The sequence below is a fragment of the Hermetia illucens genome, chromosome 5 (assembly GCF_905115235.1).
Source record: "Hermetia illucens chromosome 5, iHerIll2.2.curated.20191125, whole genome shotgun sequence".
Taxonomy (NCBI): Eukaryota; Metazoa; Arthropoda; class Insecta; order Diptera; family Stratiomyidae; genus Hermetia; species Hermetia illucens.
The window spans coordinates 106,487,749-106,511,748 of NC_051853.1; the positions used below are offsets into that span (position 1 = coordinate 106,487,749).

At 40.3% G+C, this 24,000-nt stretch overlaps 1 protein-coding gene across 3 annotated transcripts in view; it reads right to left on the reverse strand.

The window, feature by feature from the left end:
- Positions 1-24,000, reverse strand: part of LOC119656899 (acetylcholine receptor subunit alpha-like) — a 234,465-nt gene that overhangs the window by 16,178 nt on the left and 194,287 nt on the right. For all 3 annotated transcript variants that reach the window (XM_038063583.1, XM_038063582.1, XM_038063581.1), the window contains 7 exons: positions 21,173-21,467; positions 14,822-15,002; positions 10,980-11,095; positions 7,691-7,859; positions 7,402-7,538; positions 3,728-3,874; positions 2,848-3,664 (listed from right to left, as the gene is read on the reverse strand). In XM_038063583.1, coding sequence (XP_037919511.1) covers positions 2,848-3,664; positions 3,728-3,874; positions 7,402-7,538; positions 7,691-7,859; positions 10,980-11,095; positions 14,822-15,002; positions 21,173-21,467 — 1,862 coding nt within the window. The remainder of the gene's footprint in view (positions 1-2,847; positions 3,665-3,727; positions 3,875-7,401; positions 7,539-7,690; positions 7,860-10,979; positions 11,096-14,821; positions 15,003-21,172; positions 21,468-24,000) is intronic.

Sequence of the window (24,000 nt, forward strand, 5' to 3'; positions counted from 1 at the left end):
CAACCACCTACCTTGGCTCATCTCCCTTGCGCTTGTATATGGTTTGACGCTTGTTAGCAAGAAGGGCAACGGGGATCACTCCCGCGATCACCATCACGGCCGGTTCAGAGACAGTGCGATACGCAGACGCCACTTGTCTCTGTACTTGCGCGAGACGTTTACGATATACCTCCTTGCTAAGGGCATCAGCCCATACCTCCGCGCCGTAGAGCAGGACAGACTGCGTTGAGCTCATCAGGAGACGTCGCCTGCTAGACGTAGGACCCCCAATGTTTGCCATTAGCCTACGACGAAACTTCAGCGCAGCCTCGTTCGCTGCTGCTTTGATTTGCTCAGAAAAGCTCATCTTTGAGTCAAGAGTCAACCCGAGGTAGTTTACCGCTGATTTTGACTCGATTATCGACTCGCCGAACGATATGGGACGCAGGGTCGGACTTCTCCTTTTAGTCAGGATGACCACTTCGGTTTTTTCCAGTGCAAGGTTGAAACCATGAGTAGTCATCTATCCGCTTACCCGTCGCACCAATATGACGAGTTTGCTTTGTGCCTGTTCGACAGTGCGTCCAGCAACAAGCGTTGTGGCATCATCTGCATAGCCGACCAGGCGCGACTCTTCTGGCATGTCCAGTTTAAGTAGACTGTCATAGGTAGCGTTCCAGAGGTCCGGCCCTAGGATGGATCCCTGTGCTACACCCGACGTAACCTCCATCCACCTTTGACCCTCTAGTGTTTCATAGAGCAGGGAGCGGTTCCTCAGATAGTCCCTCAATATCCGTAAGAGATAGTTCGGCACGTTGAAAGTATTGTCTAATGTGCCTAGACTTTCTTTCCATCTTACGGAATTAAAGGCGTTTCTGGCATCAAGTGTTACGAGGAGCACCACCGGCTACGTGCCTCTGCTCGTCGAACGGCGTCCACGACTTGCATGACAGCATCGATTGCCGATCTCCGTGCTCTAAAACCAAACTGCCGAGGAGATAAATCTCCGGCAAAGCGTATTGGTAGTTTATGTGTAGAATACATTCAAAAAAATCTATTCCAACTATGTAGGGTTACAGAAATGTCAAGCGATGACGACTTTACGGTTTCTTACCAGGGCAGAGGCAAATCGTCAGACGCTGCCTCACCTCTGCCCTGGTCTGGTCCAGCATTAAGTTGATGCGGACTTAGGACCCCATCATTCTCAAAATATGTATGTAGGTTTAGTAAATCGAAACGAGATTGCTTCTCAGTATGTTTTACATATGGCATCTGTGTCAGACAAAACGCTAAAAATACTACCATCCAACAAGATAAACAACATGAAGTTTACCCTCGGTTGTCTGTAGTAGAATAATTTTCTTCTTTTTTTCAACTCCAACCAGGCTTCCATCTTTTTTTTGGAAGATTAATTTTATGGACCGCAATTGGCAATATACTTAGCGCGGCCTGTTGTAAATTTGGCAAAAGAATCTGCGCAATGAGTATAGGCTGGGAAAACTATCTTTATGAAGATCGTTAATCACACACCTTAAAAACGCATACTTCCTTTCCGACAAATCGAAGTTAATGTATGATATATAACCTACTTATGCTGCTGATTTTCTTTTGCATTTCCTCTTTACCCATCTAAAATTAATATCGAACCTAGTTTTCAATAAACGGTGGTCATCCTGTCGTTTTTCCTCCGTTGAAAATAACTTTTGTTATGGTATCTCTCCCTAGCAAACGGTATAACCGCGACAGTCGCATTCAAACGCAAGCAAACTACGCGGGATAGAACACAAGAAGCAACTAAAGTATGCAAAATGTATAAAAGGATACTTGGAGATTTTTTTAAAAGCTTCTTCAAAATCAATAATGGTAGTTATTCTAACATTTGTCTAAGGTCCCTTTATTAATACTAAATAGTAAAAAGCTCTTCAAACTATATTTCGATTTCCGATTTGTCAATCTACAACGTCGATTTAAGCAGCTCTTTCTCTCGTTGATATCCCCTGGCATTCTGAAGATTGCCCTACTTGTCTGCATCTGTATGTGAAGATAGTGAGGAGTCGATCCCAGAAGGACCTCAAGGGATATATCCCCATTACTCCAGTTATACACACACAAAGCAGTCTTTGAAGTTTGCTTAACCCCCAGTTGGTATGGCAAGTCCGGTTACCACCCCATAGGTGCAGGTCATCCAAGTCTTTGTATCTTCCTGATATATGTTTCTGATGTAGAGCTTTAGTTTAGTATAATTTCCAATTTTTTTTACGTCTGCTTCTCCTTTAGCCTCCATGCTATGTAGTGTAATAGCTCCTACGTGAGCAGCTCCGCCCTCTGTACTAAGTACTAGTAATTTTCAACCCAGTTTGATTCTATCACATCCTGATATTTACCCTTTCGGATTAATTCAATGTCGTTAGCATAACCCTGGATCTGTATTCTAGTATTTGGTAGCTCTGCCAGGAACGCATCAGCTACTATATTCCATATTACCCCACCCTGTGGACAACCTTGAGTAATGTTTATGGCAATAGAGTTTGTAGCTGCCGGCATTTCTACTTGCCTGCTCTCTAACATTTTACCCATTCAGAAGGCCAGGGTGATTCCCACTTCTTTGAGAATTAGGGCAACTCATAGCCAATATGCATAACTCGTAGCCAATGAATCCAATAAAAGGTCTCAATGAAAATTGCGGATGTAGGCAGAGACTAGCTTCTTGAAGCGGGTGCGGAAGCGGGTTCTCAGAGGTTGGATTGATTTCGATTTAAACATCAGTTTGAAGCTCGTAAAAGTACCATATGCTTGTGCTCCATATATAGATTTACTTTACATTTGGCAAAGACGAAAGTGGTGAATATGCTTGTTGTTACGACTTACCCGAGTACTCTCCTCTTCCTTTTTGGTGTGATCTGCAATGTATGTAACGCCATCCATTGCCTTGTGAAGTTCAGGACATGCATGCCATCTATGTCGAACGGTGCAACACGGCAGTGGAGCAACTGCTTTTGTTGACTGTTGTTGTGCCTTTCGCGCCTGTTCTTGTTGCTCGCGGAGTTTCGCAGCTGCTTCTGCTCGACACATCGAACAAGTTATCGATGAGGACGTCGTGACAGCATTAGAACTATCTAACAAATCACTAGTTGTTGTCGATTGATTCTGTTGATAAGGATGCTGTGGAACTGGAGAATACGTTGACGATGATGTTGATTGTTGACGACGTAGTTGAAATTGGTTATGCGCATGGTTTAAGGATATTGTTTGGGTCTGCGATGAAACCATGGATGTCTGACGGCGCGGTGTTAAAGGATAGTCAATGAGGCTGGTGGTCGTTGACTGATGCTGATGGTGGGGCGTATGGTGATGGTGGGTGTCAATTAGTGTTGTGGTAGAGGAGGATTGTTGATGATGAATACTGGAAGATGATGATGCCAATGGAAAAATGGGCATATCATCCATCAAGTTGATACTTTGTACTCTGTGATGGGGGGAGGTGCTACGCGATATAGTTTTTGGACTACCACTACTCCGATGTAGTTTGCACAAATTTGAATTTTCACTAGATTCAACAATGTTGTGATCCAACAACAAATTTGGATCAAACTTGGAGAAGGCAACTGGTGGCGGCAGCGGTGGTATTTGATCCCTCAATTCAAGCCCGTTACATGTTCGGACCATGAGTCGACGTGAAGATTGTCTGAGATATGAAAAAATATATTTATTAAATGGCATAAAGCTAAAATGAATAGCTACAACTGACATCATCTCACTGATTGGATACAGCGGTCGCCGCATCACCAATATTCGTGGCAATTGATTTATGAACACGGTGCGGACCCAAGGTGCCATGGTATGTGTTTGTGGCGATCGAAAATGAACATTTAATACCAGTACTGTGACACATATGCTGTAGATGGAAAAGAAGAAATATTAAACAATTGACAATTAGTAAAATTAACAAATTTTCGAATTAAATGCACATTCAATTTATTCTCATATATAATAATCCTAGATGTTGGACTCCTCTAAACAGAGGAGATCTCATCTCGTCATCAATGCATTCAAGCGGAGTAAAGCTGTAGGGCTGGACGGTACCCCGACAGAGATATTTGTCACTGCACCTGCAGTTTTTGCAGATCTGCTACTACCTGCTACTTCGTACCAAAACCGTGGCAAGGGGGTGATCGTCAAGATTCTAAACAAGGACACCCATCTTGGGTGTGACAATTGGGATAGGAGGGTATCTGCATGATCTCTGTCGTTGCAAAGATAAAGTCCAAAATAATCTTGGGATGCATCAAGGAACACCTCAAAAGGTTGGGTTGATCGACAGAGAACGGGCTGATCCGGTCCACATCTTTCTGCATTAACTACATTAACATCTACCTATCATTTTTTAACAATGCACGAAGTTTAGATCTTCGCTTTGAACAGCATGAGTAGGGAATGCATCTCTCGTGCTCTACACAGGATTGACATTTCAAAGAAACTAATAGTTATTATCAGAGGCCATATGATTGCGCAAAATGTCACGTGCTACACTGGGATAAATTTTCAGAGGAATTTGAAGTTCAAAGTGGAGCCTACCAAGGATGCATCTTAACCCCGATATCATTTCTTCTTGTTATCGGTGATGTTCTTCATGCTAACTTGTCCCAAGGACGTGGAGGATATCAATGAATGATGACATCTTTTTTTGAAACACGTCGACTACGCTGATGAGGTCTGTATGCTTTTTCACTGGGTTATAGGTTTTGGCCAAATTTCTTTAGATTTGGAAATAGAAGTTGGTAGCATTGGACTTAAGATAAGCACCAACAAAATAAGGTTTTTAGTTTGACGAGTCATCTCACTATGGCACAGAACATTGGGAGAGTTATTGGGAAAACTGAATCCAGTTCCTAAAATAGCTTCCGATTCTCGGGTCCTCATGCATCTGTTTGGTAGAAGACATGAAGCTATCCTCAAAGGTAAGGAAAACTGTGAAGTTCCAGAATAATGTGTGGCGGGATGTACAGAAGTCTTCCACATCGCTGGGTCAAAAACAGAACAAAGTTCTGGAGCAGCACTCTACTTCCCGAGTAAAAACAAGAAGTGGGCTTTCAGTGGCTTGCGGTTAAAGTTTACGTGATCCTAAGAGTGGTAACCTGGATGATTGGTGAGTGGTAGAAGAGCAAACGCATTGTTATTTGCAGCGATAGCTAGGCTGCACACCCTGGGTATCTCGGCACTGTAGTGGAGAGGGAAATGAAAGCAAAACAGAATTCAATTGCCCCTGTGCCCGGGACGGAACCAGCAATTGGAGTCTCAGTAGCATTCGTTAACGCTGTATTTAAAAAATGGTGAATAAGCTTCCCATTAAGACATAAGCTAAATGCTGTTAGACACACCAACACCAATCACATCTAACAAAGAAATTTTACATTAGTTTATTTTGTCGAAGGGCAGGAACACTTGCAGAAATATTGTGGGCGTTCTGACTGACCATAATTTACTAGCTGGGCATATGTTCAAAATAGAAATTGTACAAGATGATACCTGCCCCTCCTGTAATGAGAAAATAGAATCCACGGAGCATTTTCTATGTGAATGCATGTACGCATCAGGCGTTAGATTTTTAGTTCCGATGTGCTGCAGTTGCAGCGGGTAGCATCACGTTCAGTAGCGGAAATCTTGTGATACATAAACGTATCTGGGATATTTCGTTAGAAGGTTGCTGAGTACAATGGGCAATTACAATCTGAGTGCTCAGAAGCTTTACCTCTTCCCATTTTAAACATGCATTGTCACAAAGATCGAACAAAGTCACTGAAGCAATGAATACAGCTAGTTTAGATACCGCATATCACTGAAGAATACTTCAGGTATACAAAAAAATACAGAACAAGAAAGCACCGGAACATGGTGATATTCTCAACAATACAGTGAAAGCTGCCGCCCCGCGGAACAGACATGTTTACACAAGCGAAAAAACGCCTCGGCGAAGGGATCTTCCCTAAAAAATGGAAAGAGGACCATTTGGTTTGTTGCCAAAAGGAAACAACGATCTTTCATCATATCGTCCAATATGTCTTCCAGACACGATGGGAAAGACATTGAAGGGAATAATTACCAACATATTGTGCGAGACAGCTGAACATGAAAAGGCTTTTTCCGATACGCAGTTTGGATTCGAGATAGATCGCGCGTCCGTCGATGCAATAAAGGTGGTCGTAGACACCGCAGCCACTGTATAGAAGGCGAGAGATGGCGATAGGGGTAAAAAAATACTGTGCAGTGGTCACGTTGGACGAGAGGAATACTTTGAACTCACTAAACTGCTAGGCCATCAAAACGGTCCTTATTCGAATGAGCACTCCACGTTACTTGAGAAACATAGTATCTGACGACTTTACAGACAGGATGTTAAAGTACGAGAGCAATAAGGATCAGTACTAGGTCCACTCTTGTGGAACATCATGTATGATGGACTCTTTTGCCTGCATTAACCATAAGGGGTAAAAGTAGTAGGTTTCACCGACGATATTGCTGTTGTTGCAAAGCACATTCATGAGATTGAGACAGAATCTAATGGAGTAAATCTGAAGATCAAGATTTGGCGGTTTGCTCGCAGATCAGAAAATAGAAGTTTTTATAACAAGCCGGTGTGGAAGCCACACCATAAGAAGCAAAAAGGCGGTTAAATACTTGATGTGATGCTCGACAATAGACGCAAATTCAAAGTGCATTTAGAGTACGTCGGAAAAAAAGGCAACACTTTTGTAAGCAGCACTCCCGCGTGTCAAGAATCTATAGAAGGAGAGGGACGACCCAAGACGCTTTGCAATCAAGATCAACGAAAGGGCATCATGAATGGTCAGATGGCAGACCCGATGGGATAGCTGAACGAAAAGTCGATGCACGTATAAACTAATTCCGATCATCCGTATGTGGGTCAATCCTCACCACGTAGCCTGTTACCAACTAACGCAATTTCTATCTGGTAACGATGGGTACCGCAAATATCGACATAGGTTTAAGCATGACGACTCGTTAGCATGCCCAACCTGTGCAGGCGAGGAAGAAGACGCAGGGCATGCAATATTCTATTGCAGTTGTTTGGTGACGTGGGGGATCAACATCTCGAGCGTGGATCTTCTGGCAGTAATTAGTATCATTCATAATTAATGTGCAAAAAGACCCCATATAGCGGAAAGGGAAAATCTGACTACAGACATACAGGAATGACAGCATAATTGGTAACCATCACAGTATGGTACGGTTTGTGGATAGGAAATATCATTGGTACATATTTATTCGAAATGGAGACTAACACTAACGTCACTGTCAATGGAGTCAATCGACGGGTGAGATCAAATATTCAGTACAATATGATATGATTTTCGAAAATTTCTATAATATGATAACGATTGCAGGGTTTATATTTAAACTTACCTGAATGTATCGAGTATCATTGTAAAAAGTACGAACTTGCCTAACAATGGAACAACTAACGACGTCGGAGGTATAATTTCCGCCAGAAGCAAGAAGAACACAGTGAGTGAGAGCAGAATCGATATGCTTAGTGATACCTGCAAACGATAGCAAAGAAAAAAGCTTTAGATAAATGGGTAAAGATCACATCCAAGTATAGCATAACGTTTAAGTTTAATAAAAATTATAGGGCGGAAATTTGCTAATCTAGTTATTAGGATTCTAATATGCACATAATTCTGCTTCTTACCTTCTCTCCACTATCCGATGGTAGGTAGAAAACTAATATCGTTAAAAAACTGATTCCCATACAAGGTATGATTAGATTAACAGTATAAAATAATGTTTTCCGTCGCATCGTTATATTGAATGTAATATCTAGGTAAGGTTCGTCGCAACATGTGTAGTATTTCTCATTACTAGAATAGAACAGGAAAAATAAACTGATTAAAAGGCGTATCCAAGATAAAATCGACGATTAAAAATATTCAAATTTAACAATTAGTAGAAATAACAAATTATGAAGATCATGTGTACTCGCTCGGGGTTAAGTTGTCTTAGTACAAATGTCTAATAGTTTGGACAATTACTCCAAAAAGCTTTGAAAAATAACAAGCACCGGAAGCTGGATATATCATCCATTAAAGGTTTCGTGCTTTTCTTATAGAAGGAATTTTGGATGGTTGACTTCCCTATTCCTGCGTAACCAGCAATTAAATTGCGTTCTTCGTGTATGAAAGGTTTCGTGTATTTCTTATGTAAGAATATTTCGGTGCATCACGGTTTTAATTGTAGCAATTGTAAATAGTTCATAGTTAGTAGTTTAGAAACGGCTCAGATTAGAAATAGCGCCTTCCCGAGCATAGATCATTGGGAGGAGCGAACGATCGATAGGTCTTTGAGAAGACAAAAAGGCTAGCTTGCTTGATGCCTCTCGGGGGAAGCAGACTCCGATTGACGGGGGGTAATGTTGACAATTAAAGAGAAAAAAAATCTCCTTTCATTGCTTGTCATAGATACACGAAATAATCATGACATTGTTTTCTCAAAAGCGGGAAACTATCTTGCCGCCGGTAAAAATGGCAGTCGATAATATACGATGATGTTCTGGACGGAATAAAGAGAGAACGAGTAAAAGCACCCCCAAGAGTAGACCTAAGTATTCGTAGGTGCTTAAACTGGTAATGAAGGCAACATGTTAGTTACATGTGTTCATAGCTTGGCTAAGAGAATGGTTAAACTAAGTGGAAATGACGAAGATTGCTACTGATAACGAAAACGATTAGGCCGTTGGATAAATTATCATTTTGCAGACTAATTTGTCACTTGAATACAGTATGCTAGCTTCGAGAACCTAATCAAATCACTATCGTCAAATTTCCGGGTGGCATGGGGGTCGCCATAACATCTAACCACCCTGATGCAATCGAAATATACCCGAAGGTGGTCTTCGCATACGATACCCCTTTGTGAGGAACTCCTAGCTATGATGTAGAGAATAGAAAATTATTCAAATAGCTGTTTTCTAGCGCAATTCAAATGTATTTTTTATATTAGAGGTGCTGGTTAAGTAACACGGGTATCCACTTTTCATACAGAATACGCTGAGAATCAATTGAAAATGTGGAGATTCCTCTAATTCCCCTTAACATTTTTATTTGCATACACCGACGGCTTGGTTAATCGGATTGCCAAATTCTGTTCAAAATGGTAATTTTTGTTGAAGAATTAATTTAGACCCTACACATATCCAACGCGACAACCACTTTATTAACTTTGACATTTTTTTTCCGAAGCTACGAACTTTAAGCCCACCAAATTTTCAGAATTTGTTAAGAGGACTTTAATACAGTAGATTTTCAAAGGATTTGATTTACTATCAATTTACATGAGGAATTCAGGTTCTCCTATTGATCTTTTATGTCAGGTAATTAATCATTAATTTAGGTAATTAAATTATTTTGATCACAGTTCCGTTATTATTCATCCCTCCGACTTCTATCATACATCATTTTAAAGGTCCTCTTAAGCACTCCGGTTCGATTTCTACAGAAAGTTTCTGGTTTTACGTTAATTAACTTCAAAATGATTAATCTTTTACATGTTTATGTGTTCTATGGGTTGAGTATCATTTCTACATAAAATGTACGATTTTCTAATTATTTGCGAAAAACCTTATCAAAACATGAGTTTAATGAAAAAGACATTGAACATTAATAAATAGATTTTATGTTAATAGGTCTTAACCGAAAGAATTCTGAAATTGAAAGCTAGAATGACTGGACTACGAGATCATTGGTCGGATTTGAAAATTGCGTGCGCATGATGTGCTTCACTATACATTAATATGTACGAATGACGCGAAGAAGCCGCTCTATGGCTGACATATGTACCTAAATGTACTTTTCGTGAAAGAAACGAAGATCGCTTATATCGCATTTTTGGGAATTTTTTTCTGTGAAGAATTGGATAAAGATACAAATGTGATTTTTTCACCATATATTTATTTATATCTTGAGCAAGCGTAACCATTTTTCCAACCCGATATCATAGTTCATTACTGAAGGCAATTTATACACTCATCTCCAAAGATGGTTATGGTGACATCCGATTTTCAACATGCAGTTTCGAGAGATAGGCTTAGAAGAAAGATAGAAGTTGAAATGTAATTATTAACCGTAAAACCTTCACTGACCATTAAACTGCTATATAATAATGATCGTTGGTATAACAATCCAATTGGATTAGGGCCTTGAAATGTGTTCATCACTTCAGCACTTCATCCAAGACCGTAACGGTACACTACAGTATACTGTAGGTTGCAAGTGGTCAGCATTGCGCTTGCCTGAGATTATTACCCTGATTTGACTCATCCACAGCTGAGTCGACTGGTCTCCAACATCCAGTCACGATAAAAATCCCTCTGCCATCATTTGGACCGCGACGTTCCGCTACCACCGCCCAGCGCTCTAATCACTTGAGCCATCCGGACACCTGCTATAACTGGTCCCTAAGCCTTCGGTTTCAATTTTCCCACTTTTAGTGAAGTTAGTCGAACATCATTCGGACCGGTAAATTCGGGCTTCATTATGACAATTGACATAAATCTGACATATGACACTTTACTTGTTTATTACTGTAATTTTCGAAAGACTCGGAATATCGATAAACCACTTAGTCCAAATATTTTACAAAAAAATGCAAAAAATCGATTTCTCATATCCGACACACGGGATGACTCCCTTAATGTTATAATACACAAAAGACGCATTGTACAGTATTGCATTTCTTATCATGCCTAATCGAGATGGCCAACAGTAAAGTTTGCTTCGTATGTGAAATGTCATTTTTTTCATAATTTTCGATTTGTATGACTATTTTAGATAGCAAAATTAATGATATTTTCACTAATATCCGTCAGGGCAAAAGATGAAACCGGAAGAAGATCAATGAGGAAATATATAATAAAAATAGAATAAATAATAATGACGAAATATATAATAAAATTCCAAAACAAATCGAATTTGATATATACTTACCGGACAGCAGGAACTTCCAATATATCCCATTCAACTGATGTATAAAATTCTGATAAATCAACCCCGACTTCTACTACGTTTGTACCATTCAATTCATCGATATGCCTCAAATCCACCTGTTGATGAAGAGAGAAACACGTTAATACATTTGGTCTGCCTGTTCAGTATAGTTAAATTTAAGGTAGTAGTAAAACGTGATGAGTTGAATTAAATATATTTTTATCCTTGCATATTTCGAAAGTACAGTAGCGGCTCGAAAATGAGAACAGCTTGGAAATTAGAAGAAAAGATTCTAATTCTCAAGTTTTCCTTATGTTTCATTTCACATTCTTCCAATATTCTCGTTTATGCACTAAATATTGGACTTCTGTAACGGTAAAACGTCAGGTTACTTATTGAATATCTCCGTTTGACAGATTACCTTGGGCTAGTCTTGCTATAGGGGGCTTGCAAGTCGGGGAATTTTTTTCACTAAAGTGAGGGCAGAGGACCCACCAAAGAACCACCTGCCATTGAGTCCCACACCGGTCGAGCCCTATTTTTTCGCAATAGGAACCTGAGCATAATGCGCAAAGTGGATATATCTTTCAGCGTTTCTCAACATCTTTCTGACAACAGTTTTTCGTAAAGAGCTCCTCTATATCTGCATAAAGTCACCGATGAGTCCCATCCCACTTTCCATAAGCAAAAATATGTGATCGACGCCGTCCACCATTGCAGAACGCACATCTTGCTTAGAAGCTGCTAGCCAGTCAATCTCATCATGCTTTCGGTCCAACCTGAGTGTACCTTATCGCTCTTCAAGAGTAACCTTGAGTCTCTTCCTTTGCATTTTGCAGTTTAACGTTCCTTGGCAATGAGGATAACGGGAGTCCCTCCGCGACTGCAATCTCTATTGATTCTGAGACAGCACGATAGGCAGACACCAACTTGCGTCCCTGTGCTACCTTGGGCCTGATCTTCACTCTCCTCTGGATCTCAGCGTCTTATAGCGCAGCGAGTGAATACTCAGGTAACCCTTCAATTTTACGGAATTGAAGCCATTTCTGACATCAAGAGTTACGAGCTATCGACATCAACGGATCTGCTCCTTAGCTCAATAAATAGCATCCATAACCTCCATAGTAATATCCAGTGTGGATATATCTGCTCTAAAATTTAATTGTCTTGAAGATAATTTCGTGGCAGCACATCGCTTTGGAGAGCCCACTCCTCATGAGCTCTTCGAGCATTTTCCCGACTGCAAAAAAGCGTACAGAATGATCGGTATATAGATGACAACTCAGGGTCTCCTTTGCTTTAGATGATCTGTGGCAGTCTTGACACTCTTCACTGACAAGAAAAATTACTTCCTCCAAGTAAACTTCGTGCACTGTTTGCAAGATGATGCCCAAAATTATTTTAAAATGAATAGGAAGAGGAATCCCAACCAGACAAAGCAATGATTGACCAAACCAATGAACCAAAAGAAATACTGCCAATAAAACTAGGACGCCTATCAGAGCTTCGTTAGCTTCAGTTCAGCATAAGATTCCATCCAGACCAAGTCTATAACCGAGAACCGATTAGAAAAGGCGATCTCACTACCAACAGAGACAAAATAAGAATTATTGCACAAAATATTCTCTGCGTTTGGAGCCCTAAACAAGTTTGGAAACCAGAAGCTGGACGCTTCAGGTATGGACGGTTTTGTGTATTCCTTATATAAAAATATTTGAATGGACATTTGTCCCGTTAGAATCTAGCACGTAATATATGCATATATTATGTCAGAATATTCACTTTGATGTGATACTGAGATTCAAGGTCTTGAATTTGCACAGCAAGCATTACTTTGACCTATTGTAACTCTGTTAGTAATAGTGCGATTTCCACCAAACTTGGTAAAATTGGGCTCTATCTTATAGCGTACATTGCTGAATTTGGTGATTCTAGGATGAACCTAAGGGGGGTTTTGCAGCCAATTACTAAAAGTTATAGTAATATACTATTATTAACTTTGTTTGAAAAGTAAACTTTGAAGTTTGGCGGGTATATCAAAACCGCTTCGTATCTCTGTTGGTGTTCATCAAGGAAGCGCCCTCTCACCACTCTTCTTTGTTCTTGTTATGGATACCGTCACACGGGATATCCAACATCCAGCGCCCTACACACTGCTTTACGCAGATCATTTTTTCCTAGCATCTGATCTCGAGAAACTAATTCAAAATTCAAAATTCGCCTCATGGAACACGGTCTCAGATTGAATTTAAACAAAACTGAATTTTTGACGACCGATCTCCATGGAACAGGCACAATCACTGTCAGCGACAGTGATCTACCCAGAACTGAGCGATTTAAATACCTCGGGTCAACGCTATCAGCCAATGGAGAACTGCGTTATGAAATTATTTCACGCATTAACGCAACCTGGATGAAGTGGCGTTCCACAACTGGTGTTCTTTGTGATGGACGTATCAACGAACGTCTCAAATCTAAAATTTACCGCAACGGTTCTGAGTGTCGGCCGACTATAAAAGACAATAAACGGCGTCTTGCGGTAATGAAGACGAAGATGCTACGTTGGACTAGTGGCGTCACACGTTTAGATCACATCCGAAACATCCGAGGATATCCGCGATCGTTGCGAGAGAGGCGTTTTCGATGGTATGGTCACGCAATTCGTGCTAACGAGAATTCACTTGCCAAGATTGGTCTGAACATCGAAGTCGACGGTAAACGACCAAAAGGCCGGTCTAAACAACGGTGGCTTGATACGCTAGATGGGGATTTGAAAGCCCCGAGATTGCACCCAGATCAGGCATTCGATAGAGCCAAATGGCAAAGCCGATCATGATAAGCCGACCCCGCTTGTGAACGGGACAAAGGCTGAAGAAAAAGAAGAAGATTAACTTTGAACATAAATCGGTATGAAGGTTATTTCGGAGCCTAGGCCTCATTAGTGGCTCCCTTCAGATTTTTTTTCAGATTTTGCGGTTGAGTAGTTTCTGAGAATGGGTCCGGGAAAGAAATGGTCACTTTCGGCTCCCTACCTTTCCAACAGATATGAAAACTAAGAATGGCTTCGGAAATCATTAATCGGGACCTTTCATTTGATACTATATTTGGTGAAAAGAATTGCATCCCCCTTTTGCATATATGACCTCCTCCCCCCTAAAGTTCGATCTAGAATGATGTAATTCACTGTATGCACGCGTGTTCACAGTTCCCACCTTCGCATTAAATTTGGTGTCAATCACTACAACCGTTTCCGAGAAAAATGCGTGTGACAAACAGACACATAGACAGACAGTAAACCGATTTTAATAAGGTTTTGTTTTGCACAAAACCTTAAAGATGGTCAGACTTATTCCAATAATAATGACCAATCGATTCAGTTGAAAATAGAAACCCAATACAAACCCAATGAAATGACGAGCAAGTCCCAAAGTAGCTCAACCTCGCGTTGAAATACATAAAAGCTAGACGATCTGTGGATTCAGCGGCTGAAGTTGGATTTAGCTTTTATAGTCCTTGCTGATAATTTCGCAAAGGCTAGGGGTGAATTTTGGCAAAAACAGTACGTTTACTTCATTTTTGGACAAAAGAATTTTGTTTGTTTGCAAATACCGTATTTCGCAAACTACTTGCTCCCTTTTTCAGTGTGCCACATTTCATATAACGCAATGTAATATGGAAAACGGAGCTGATGGTTTCCGAAATACATTATTTGCAAATAATAAAATTTTTTTTGGTCATATCTTACGTAATCAATTTTATCAAATTTATTTTACGCATTTTATAAACCTTTACCTCTTTTATTTGGCTTGCGCTTAAGTTAGTAGAAAACAGTATCCACCTACCTGGAAGCCATCATATGTCCAACTGCCGAATTTCATAACGCAAGTCTGCTCATCAAATGGAAAATATTCGACATCGATTTCACAAGAACTTTTATAAATTGCTGGTGGTCGCCATTCTACACGTCCTGTGTAATTTAAAGTTGCTTTTGTTGCTAAAGTAACCTCGAAGTTTCCATCAGCGCTGGAACAAGATGAAGTTAACGAATTAAATATTTGTTGAAGATTTTTCCAAAATTTATTCGAAAACTGTTTAGCTTATTAGCGCAAAATTTGATCAGGGTGTTAAAATATGAATGATGTTGAATAACAGAGTTTTACAGAGTTTAAAGGAGGATACTTTATTCACGCGAATGAGGGAGTGAAGTTTTTTTCTCTGGGCTATCAAATGAATTCATACTTATTAAATCGGTTTAAAGACGCTTATAAAGGAAAGATGGCGTTAAAAAGTACAGACAAATGAGCCACGACTCATTATTAGAAATTATCCAATCAAAAATTCTAAAAAAAATACAAGGTGAATAATCTATTACCACCTGTCGCCACTTTCGGGCACGCTGTTCCCAGGGTAGAAGTGAAGGGTTTTTAAATATAGTAATATACTAGTATTGATTCTATTTGATCAGAAATTGGAATTGATTGTATTTTGAGGACTAGATGTCCTATAGATGTACATTCGCGACGGATTATGCAATTTCTGAGAATGGCTCTCAGAAGGTACCCATCGAAACTTTTTATTTGATACCTAAACATGCCGCCGGAAAATTGATGAAACATTGATGGAGTGGAGGCGGGAGCTATAAACATACAGGAAAACAATCAGATTACTTTTGAAACGCGTTTGTAAAAGTAACGAGAGTCAAGCCTGGCTAAATTAACAAACTTGTGAAAATTTCTAGACGAGAGACTTTTAGAATCTGTTTTGAGAAAAGGAAGGCAAAGGGATGAGTCCAGATAGGCCGGCTGCTCTAATAAACAAGTCGGAATACCGGAAGCTCGCGCTTCGGGTATAAAGGTTTTGTGTTCATCTTATGTAAGAAATTTCAACGCATATTTTTCTATCCCTATATAGCTGCAAATCTAACATATTCCTTCATATTATATTTTTCCAAACTACGAGACATACGTACATATTACAGCCATAGATATTACGCTCACCCTAAACAAACAAACTGCCTCTTTCCGAATACTGTACACATATATGCACGTATATAAACTGATCGTACCCATATTTCCGATTTAGTTCGTGCACAAAATCATAACTATGTACATATATAGTACGCATATTAAATACGGCTGGTTTAATGTACAAATATATCTATCTGAATTAGACACTACCCGCAAACTTCATTAGCACGCATATATAGACCTATATGCACACTGTTTGGAGTAATTGATATTCATATGCAAATGAGTAAAAAACTAAAACAAAATAATTCTTTGCGACCCCATTCAGAAGAACTCATTTCATTTTGGTATTGAGGAACTGATATGTGATGATGACGTCATGCAGGTTGTAGAGTGCACGAAATTCACAAAAAATGGCAAAGTTTGACCCTCTATAACTTTCTTAATAATAGTTTGATTTTCTTCAAACTTGACCAAATTGTGCATTATATTCTTCATTACACGAACGCTAAATTTTGTACTTCTGGCATGAACATAAGGGGGGTTTCCGGGTAAATTTCTAAAATGTGGAAATATACTATTAGTAACTTTATTTGTGCAGATATCGGAACCGGATATATTTTGAGGACTAGATTTCGTCGAGATGCACCACTGTGATTTTATTCAGATTTTGCGGTTGGATAGGTTCTGAGAACGAGACCTGTTACACTTTTTGGGGGTCATATTTTGAGCTCTCACTCCCCTATGTTTCACCCAGTATCAAATATGGAACCAGTTTCGAAAAGTATTAATTGAGACCTTTCATTTGATACCCCACATCGCTATATTCTGTGAACACAAATTTGCACCCTCCATCCATATGTATGGGGAGCCCCCCTTAAACTTAAGGGGGTCATCCCGTGTGTCGGGTTGGAGAAATCGAATTTTTTTTTTGCATGAATTGTATCTATATATAGTGCAGAATATGTGGGCAAAGGGATTTTCCGATATTCCGAGTCCTTGAGAAATTACAGGGTTAAACAGGTAAGAAGTCTGCAGCCGCGGCTGGAGTACTCGATGAGAAAGAGCATCGAATCTTTTTTTACCTGTTAGTTTTTTACCTGAGCCTTATAAATTTGAACATAGGTATAAATATAAAAAGATGGAAAACCAATCAATTGTCTAAACTTATTTGCTGTTTGGAATAAAAAGGATAATCCAATCTAGAGTGACCACTGAAAGGCGTTCAAGTTATACTCAGTTATATTTTGTTGTAAGTATTGTGCTGTTTGTGTGTTCAATGATTTTTTTAAATGGATCGTACGAAGGGAGATCGCTTTAACGTTCAACGTCATGCCCGCACTAAAAAACGAGTATTTCATGGGAATCGATAGTTATCAGAGAAGAAAAAGGACTTCGCATCAACATCAGCAAAGAAACTTTTAGCAAGCATGAACATGGATGTTCCAATTGCGACAAGTTTTGTATATTGTATATTGGATTTTGCTGGAGTTTTCTCCGGTATTTCTGCAAATTTCTGCAAATTTCTGCAAACAATAAAATATACGTAGTAGTAAAAAAGGAATACGAAGGACATGTCGAGAAAAGAATGGGAACGCGGCTTAGAAATGCAAAGAAGAATCACAAAGGCATTGGTGGAAAAGGGGCTGGAAAACTTACTGATAAGGACCTCACTACATTTTCTGGGCTGGCTATTCGTCGACACGCAAATTCGATAGAAGGAATGAACTTTCTTCCATAAATGTTCTACAGACGAAAATCCTCAGCATCAAAATTGTCCAGCAGTCGAGGGCAGTTGGTGGCCCAAAGCGGAAGCTAAAGGAGAACTGGATAGTTTTCACCACGAGAAGGTACCTTTGACTGAAGAAGTTCAAACAGTCATCAAACCAAGCTACGAAGATTTGTCACGAGATGATTTCTTGAACAGATGTTTAGGAGCAGAGACCCAGAATAACAATGAGTCGTTAAATGCATTGATCTGAACTTTCGCTCCTAAACACTTTCATTCTGGGGCCAAGGTCGTAGAAATAGCCACTTTTCTGGCTGTAATTATTTTCAATGAAGGATTCAATGGCATTTTCAAAATCCTAGTGACAATGGGATGTCAAGTTGGTTACATATGTCAGGTTTATGTCGACCGCCGTAATGAAGCGCGAATTTGGCGGTCCGAACGACAATCGACTGACCTCGCTAAAAGGGCCACAATTGACACCAGAGAGCAACAATCGGCCTTACAAGACTTTTTTGAAGAAACGGAGGGTGCTCTCTATGGACCAGGTATAGCAGATTAATGGTGAGCTAAAATTTTACCGTTGATAATCACATTTAAATTTTCAAATGCGTTTTTCTCGAAACTGCATCTTGAAAATCGGCTGCCACCATGCTCAAAATCTATCCAACCAAATTCTTTGAAATTTTCACGGCTTCTTTAGTACCTATTTCTACGGTCCGCAAACTAGGATAATTGCAATCGGATGGGTGGTTTTTTTTTATTCATAAAAAAAGCCGTAAAAAAACACCAAAATCCAAAAAATTAAGTTTAAAAGCCCACCAAAAATTTACCTTTTAATATTTTCTAATTATTCTAGGTTGCGGACCGTGGAATATTGTCCACATTAAAATGCCGTTTAGTTTTTTTCCCGCAGATAGACACAGCGCCCTCCAGCGTGGCAGTAGAAAAACATGAATCATCTATGTCTGATCACAGGATAATCAGATTCGACATTCAGGATAACTCCGAAATAGAAAGAATAATAAGGAATCCCAGGAGAACGGATTAGGAATCCTACGTAACGCGCTTGAGCAACAACATTGCCTACCTTCAAGGGGGCGGTGACATCAGGAGCGAACTGGAACTAGAACCAGTGGTGGAAAACATCAACACAGTCGTCATTGACGCATATGTGGCCAGCTGTCCGGCTAAGACAGTTAAGTCATCAAGGAATGTACCATGGTGGAGCAGGAACCTGGCCAGAATGGGAACAGAGACACGAAGAATCTTCAACCGGGCAAAACAAACCGGGGACTGGCAGAGGTATAAAAATGCACTGACTGCGTATAGCAACGCGATCAGGGAAGCGAAACGGAACAGCTTCAGGGAAACGAGAAACAGAGGTCAAACATTTAGGAATTACGCTAGACCAAAAATTTCTCTGGAAGACACATGTCGGAAAGCCATGAGGGCTCTGATGACTTGCAGATCTATAGCAGGAAAAAAATGGCGTTACAGCCCCAAGCTACTTACTACATAAACTCCAAATGGTGGCTTACATATGTATCAGTAGGGCAATGAGGACATGCCCATCGGCATCCCTGGAGGTCCTTCTGGGAATAACCCCTGTCCATCTGCACATACAAATGCAGGCAAGGAGGGCAATATTCAGGATGGCCGGTAGTATCAGTGAGGCAGGGAGCTGCCTAAATCAAAGGAAGATTAATATTCTTTCTAGACGGTATTACTGATACTAAGGGATAACATGACAACGAGGTTTCACTTTGATAAGAAGTTTGAAACACGTTGGAGTAACAAGGCAAACTGGGAGATCGTGGCTGCGACATACGGCTTAAACCAGCAACTGATTACTTGGTACACTGACGGATCCCTCACAGCAGAGGGAGCGGGTGGCGGTGTCATTGGCTAAGGAAAATGTACTTTGAGCCAATGGGCAGGTACACTAGCATATTCCAGGCGGAAATATACGCCATAGACAAATGTGCCTCCTTTAATCTGCAAAGGAACTACAGGGGGCAGAACATAGCTATTCTCACCGATAGCCAAGCAGCGATCAAGGCACTTAGGTCCAACCAGGTGAACTCTAAACTGGTCTGGAATGACTTGAGAGACTGGATACATTTGGCTCGTCCGACAAGGTCTGTATACTTTGGGTTCCAGGCCATGCTGAGTTGGAAGGCAACGAGGCAGCGGACGAACTGGCAAGAAGGGAGCAGCGACGCCTTTACACGGGCCAGAATCAGAAACTTTTTCATGGCTATGACCCTAAGAAATGAAGAGGAACGGTTGAGGGAACTACACTGCGCGGGCCTACCAGGGATGGAGCTTATTGGGGGATACGAATCCATGCGTACAAAGGATTGCTTAAACCTCACCAAACAGAACCTCCGAATCATAGTGGGAATTGTCACTGGTCATTGTCGGCTGAATTATCACCTACGGAAGCTAGGGATATCTGCGGACACTGCTTGCAGGTTTTGTGAGGAGTGTGACGAAACTTCTATACACGTCCTGGGACAGTGTCCGGCACTTGTGCAAAGTAGGTCGAGGCATCTGGGAGAACTTTAATACCCGATGCAAAGCTGAAAGATCTGGAAGTAGGGAACATACTAAAGTTCCTGACGGTTATATGCCAGCTTGAGATACTATGATCAATAGGTACACTATAACCAGTAAAAGGGGCATAATAGTTCTTTAAGGACGCGGTGCGAGTTTTCCTTAACAGAATAATAATATAATAATAAGTTACAAACCTTTAAAATAAAACTCAAAAGGCAAGCATTTTCCGAAGAAACAAAGTCAACCTAATGCTCACTGCTTTGTTGGATAGTCGTAGATTGATGCATCAGGGATTCATTTCAAATTAGCAGATTCCCAATAAACTATTACTACTATTATTTGATTGCGATGAAGTATTCGGCCGAGAGATTTGCAGAAGCACTTTTCATGAGAATATTGAATGAAATTCGTGGAAGGAGCTGACACCGTCTCAGAAAAACCTTTAGGAGCAATACGGAAACCCTTGGCAGTACAAAAGTTATTAAGTCTTATTTTTAAAGGTAAGGTACACTACTCTTTTCTTAAAAAAATGATTGGTTTTTGGAGGTGTTTTTTGTGTGAGAAGTCGTCACGTTAACCAAGGAAGTGTAAATGAGTTACGTAGCAATGCAGGAAAAATGAATACGTGCAAGAATAAATTTATCAGATTATAAGGAAATTCATATGGGCCATTAAAAGGAGTAAGGTAGATCTATGAACACCCAAACATGTATCAAATTGATGATTACGCTAATGTGTTAAATTTTCCATCTGTTAGATTAGGAATTATGCACACTCAACATTTGATTATGGTGTCTCACCATTTTGATAATAAAAAGTCAAGGATTTAGGAAAAGATGAAAGACAATCTGCTTGAATTAAATTTTAATTATGTGCATATATATATGTATACTTTGAGATTATTCTACAAATATGTTGAATACAAATATTCTTACTTATTATAAAGCACAATGTCTGGTCTCCATATGTGGTCTGATGGCACGTGCAACATTTCCACTCCTCCATATTCCTTGGGCTCCCACTTAAGTTTATAGTCATACCAAGATTGTTCCACCCACAGGTTAGTGGTCATTATTTGATTTTTTAAATTGACATCAATCAACTGAGAGAGTTTCAGTTTGATGCGAACGGTTAAAGCGTCGGTCACATTAACTACAGGCCTTACTAATTTATTATAGTTACTTAGTAGGTCGTCGTACAATCGCTTTGCATCTGGGTTCGCTGAGCTAACTGAAAGGAAATGTAAAAAAAATTGTGAATTAGCCTTAGCCTTCATAATTCAAATTAATTGATATAAATTTTGAATGAGTAAATATTTGTGTAATCAAATGATTTTTAATATAACTTTAATATTCCAAGAATTTTTATAACACTTTAATGCTAGGATTAACCCTAGACGCCCAATGTGCGGCTGCGAGGCGCTCTCTCTTTCGAAAGACAGCCTGCGTCTATCAAGTAAGCCCCGACATTTTTGACTCATGGTGGTATAGCATGCCTGTGGGACGTATGATTAGGCTAAGCGTAGTTTTTAACTAATTTGACTTTTTGAGTTTTTCAACAATTTTATATATTTTTGGCATTATTTTAGATATTAGTATATCGTGGTCGCAGAGGCTAGATGATGACAATATATTGGCAATATTAGAGAAAGAAGAAGATCTTTTCCCTATGGGAGAATCAGCTTCTGAAGCTGGGGACGGCGAGGCTGTAGACGAGATTCAAAGCGAATGAGAACAGCTATGTTACTGAAGAGGTACCTTTGCAAGGACCAGCTCTCACGGAGGAACCTCCTGTAGCTGATTCTGATTCGATTATAGCCAACATAGGCCGAAAATATCACATTTCCGGAAATACTCTTCGCCGCAAGAATGGACATATTTGCTTAAATAATAAGAACTGCAGTAATGAATGATAATCATCTTTCAACTGGATAACTATTTGCTTCTTCAGGAGACTCTCAAAGACTATCCATGAATCTAACAAAAGCTTAATATGCGATAACTGGTTCACATTAGTGCATCAACATTAGTCATCAACGGCGCAATAACCTTTATCCGGTCTAGGCCTACACTCATAAGAAACTCCAGAAATTCCGGTTTTGTGCCGAGGTACACCAATTCAATGTCCTTAGTTGTTTTACTGTCAGCGGCAGTGATCTGCCCAGATCTGAGCGATTTAAATACCTCGGGTCAACGCTATCAGCCAATGGAGAGCTGCGTTATGAAATTGCTTCACGCATTAACGCAACCTGGATGAAGTGGCGTTCCACAACTGGTGTCCTTTGTGATCGACGTATCAACGAACGTCTCAAATCTAAAATTTACCGCAATGTCGTCCGTCCAGTCGCTCTCTATGGTTCTGAGTGTTGGCCGACCATAAAAGACAATGAACGGCGTCTCGCGGTAATGGAGACGAAGATGCTACGTTGGGCTAGTGGCGTCACACGTTTAGATCACATCCGAAATGAGGATATCCGCGATCGTTATGGGGTTGCACCGATCGTGGAAAAGTTGCGAGAGAGGCGTCTTCGATGGTATGGTCACGCAATTCGTGCAAACGAGAATTCACTTGCAAAGATTGGTCTGAACATCGAAGTCGATGGTAAACGACCAAAAGGCAGACCTAAGCAACGGTGACTTGATACGTTAGATGGGGATTTGAAAGCCTCGAGATTGCACCCAGATCAGGCATTCGATAGAGCCAAATGGCGAAGCCGATCACGACGAGCCGACCCCGCTTGTGAACGGGACAAAGGCTGAAGAAAAAGAAAAGTTGTTTTACGTCCTGGCCTAGACACTTCCTCCATCTCAGACAGGGTCTGCCTGGCTTTGTTTACCATAGATGTTGCCTTAATAGACTTATAGACTGAATCATTTTCATCCATATGGATTAAGTATCCCACTGACCACAGTCTATTGAGCCGGATTTAACTCACAACCAGACGGTCATGATATCACTCATATATTTCGTCGTTATGTATACTACGGAATCGTCCTTCCTCATGTAGGGGGGCCAACATTTCGGAGGATTTTTTTTATTCAACGCGGCCAAGAGTTTGCAATTTTTTTTGCTAAGATTATTGTCTTGTACAGTAAGGATTTTGACCTTATGATGAGACGTTTCGAGCGGAACAGTTTTTGTGAGCTGAAATATGCTCTGTTGGCAATCAACAACCTTGCGCGGATTTAATTGTCGTAACTGTTATCTGTTATGATTTTCTATCCTAGATAAGAAAAGTTATCAACGATCTCAAAGTTGTAGTCTCCTATCTTTATTATGCTCGTTTGACTAGTGTGATTTGATGTTCTTGTTTTTTTCATTTTTAGTGCTGACGTTCCCACCATGTATCATGTGTTGCCTTCATTAATGTGCAGTCCAAGATCTCACGCCGCCTGCTCAATTTGGATGAAGGATAGAGAGAAGAATCTTTCGAAAAAATGTTCGCTACCTACAAGAGGATGGACGATTCCATAGCCCATATAACGATTAAAGCTAGGAGAGATGCCACAACCGTCTGGTTGTGGATAAAATCCAACTTAGTAGATTATGGTGGACGAGCGACTTAATCCGTATCGGTGAGATGGAGCGATAGTGTAGGCCAGGATACCAGACAGCTTTGAAGGATATTGAATTGGTGGGCCTCGCCACAAAACCAGGATGTGTGGAGTTCCTTATTAAGGCAGGTCTAGATCGGATATGTCCGGATAGCTACGTGGTTAGGACACAAGGCTGTCATACGGAAGGTCGCGGTTCGAATCTCACT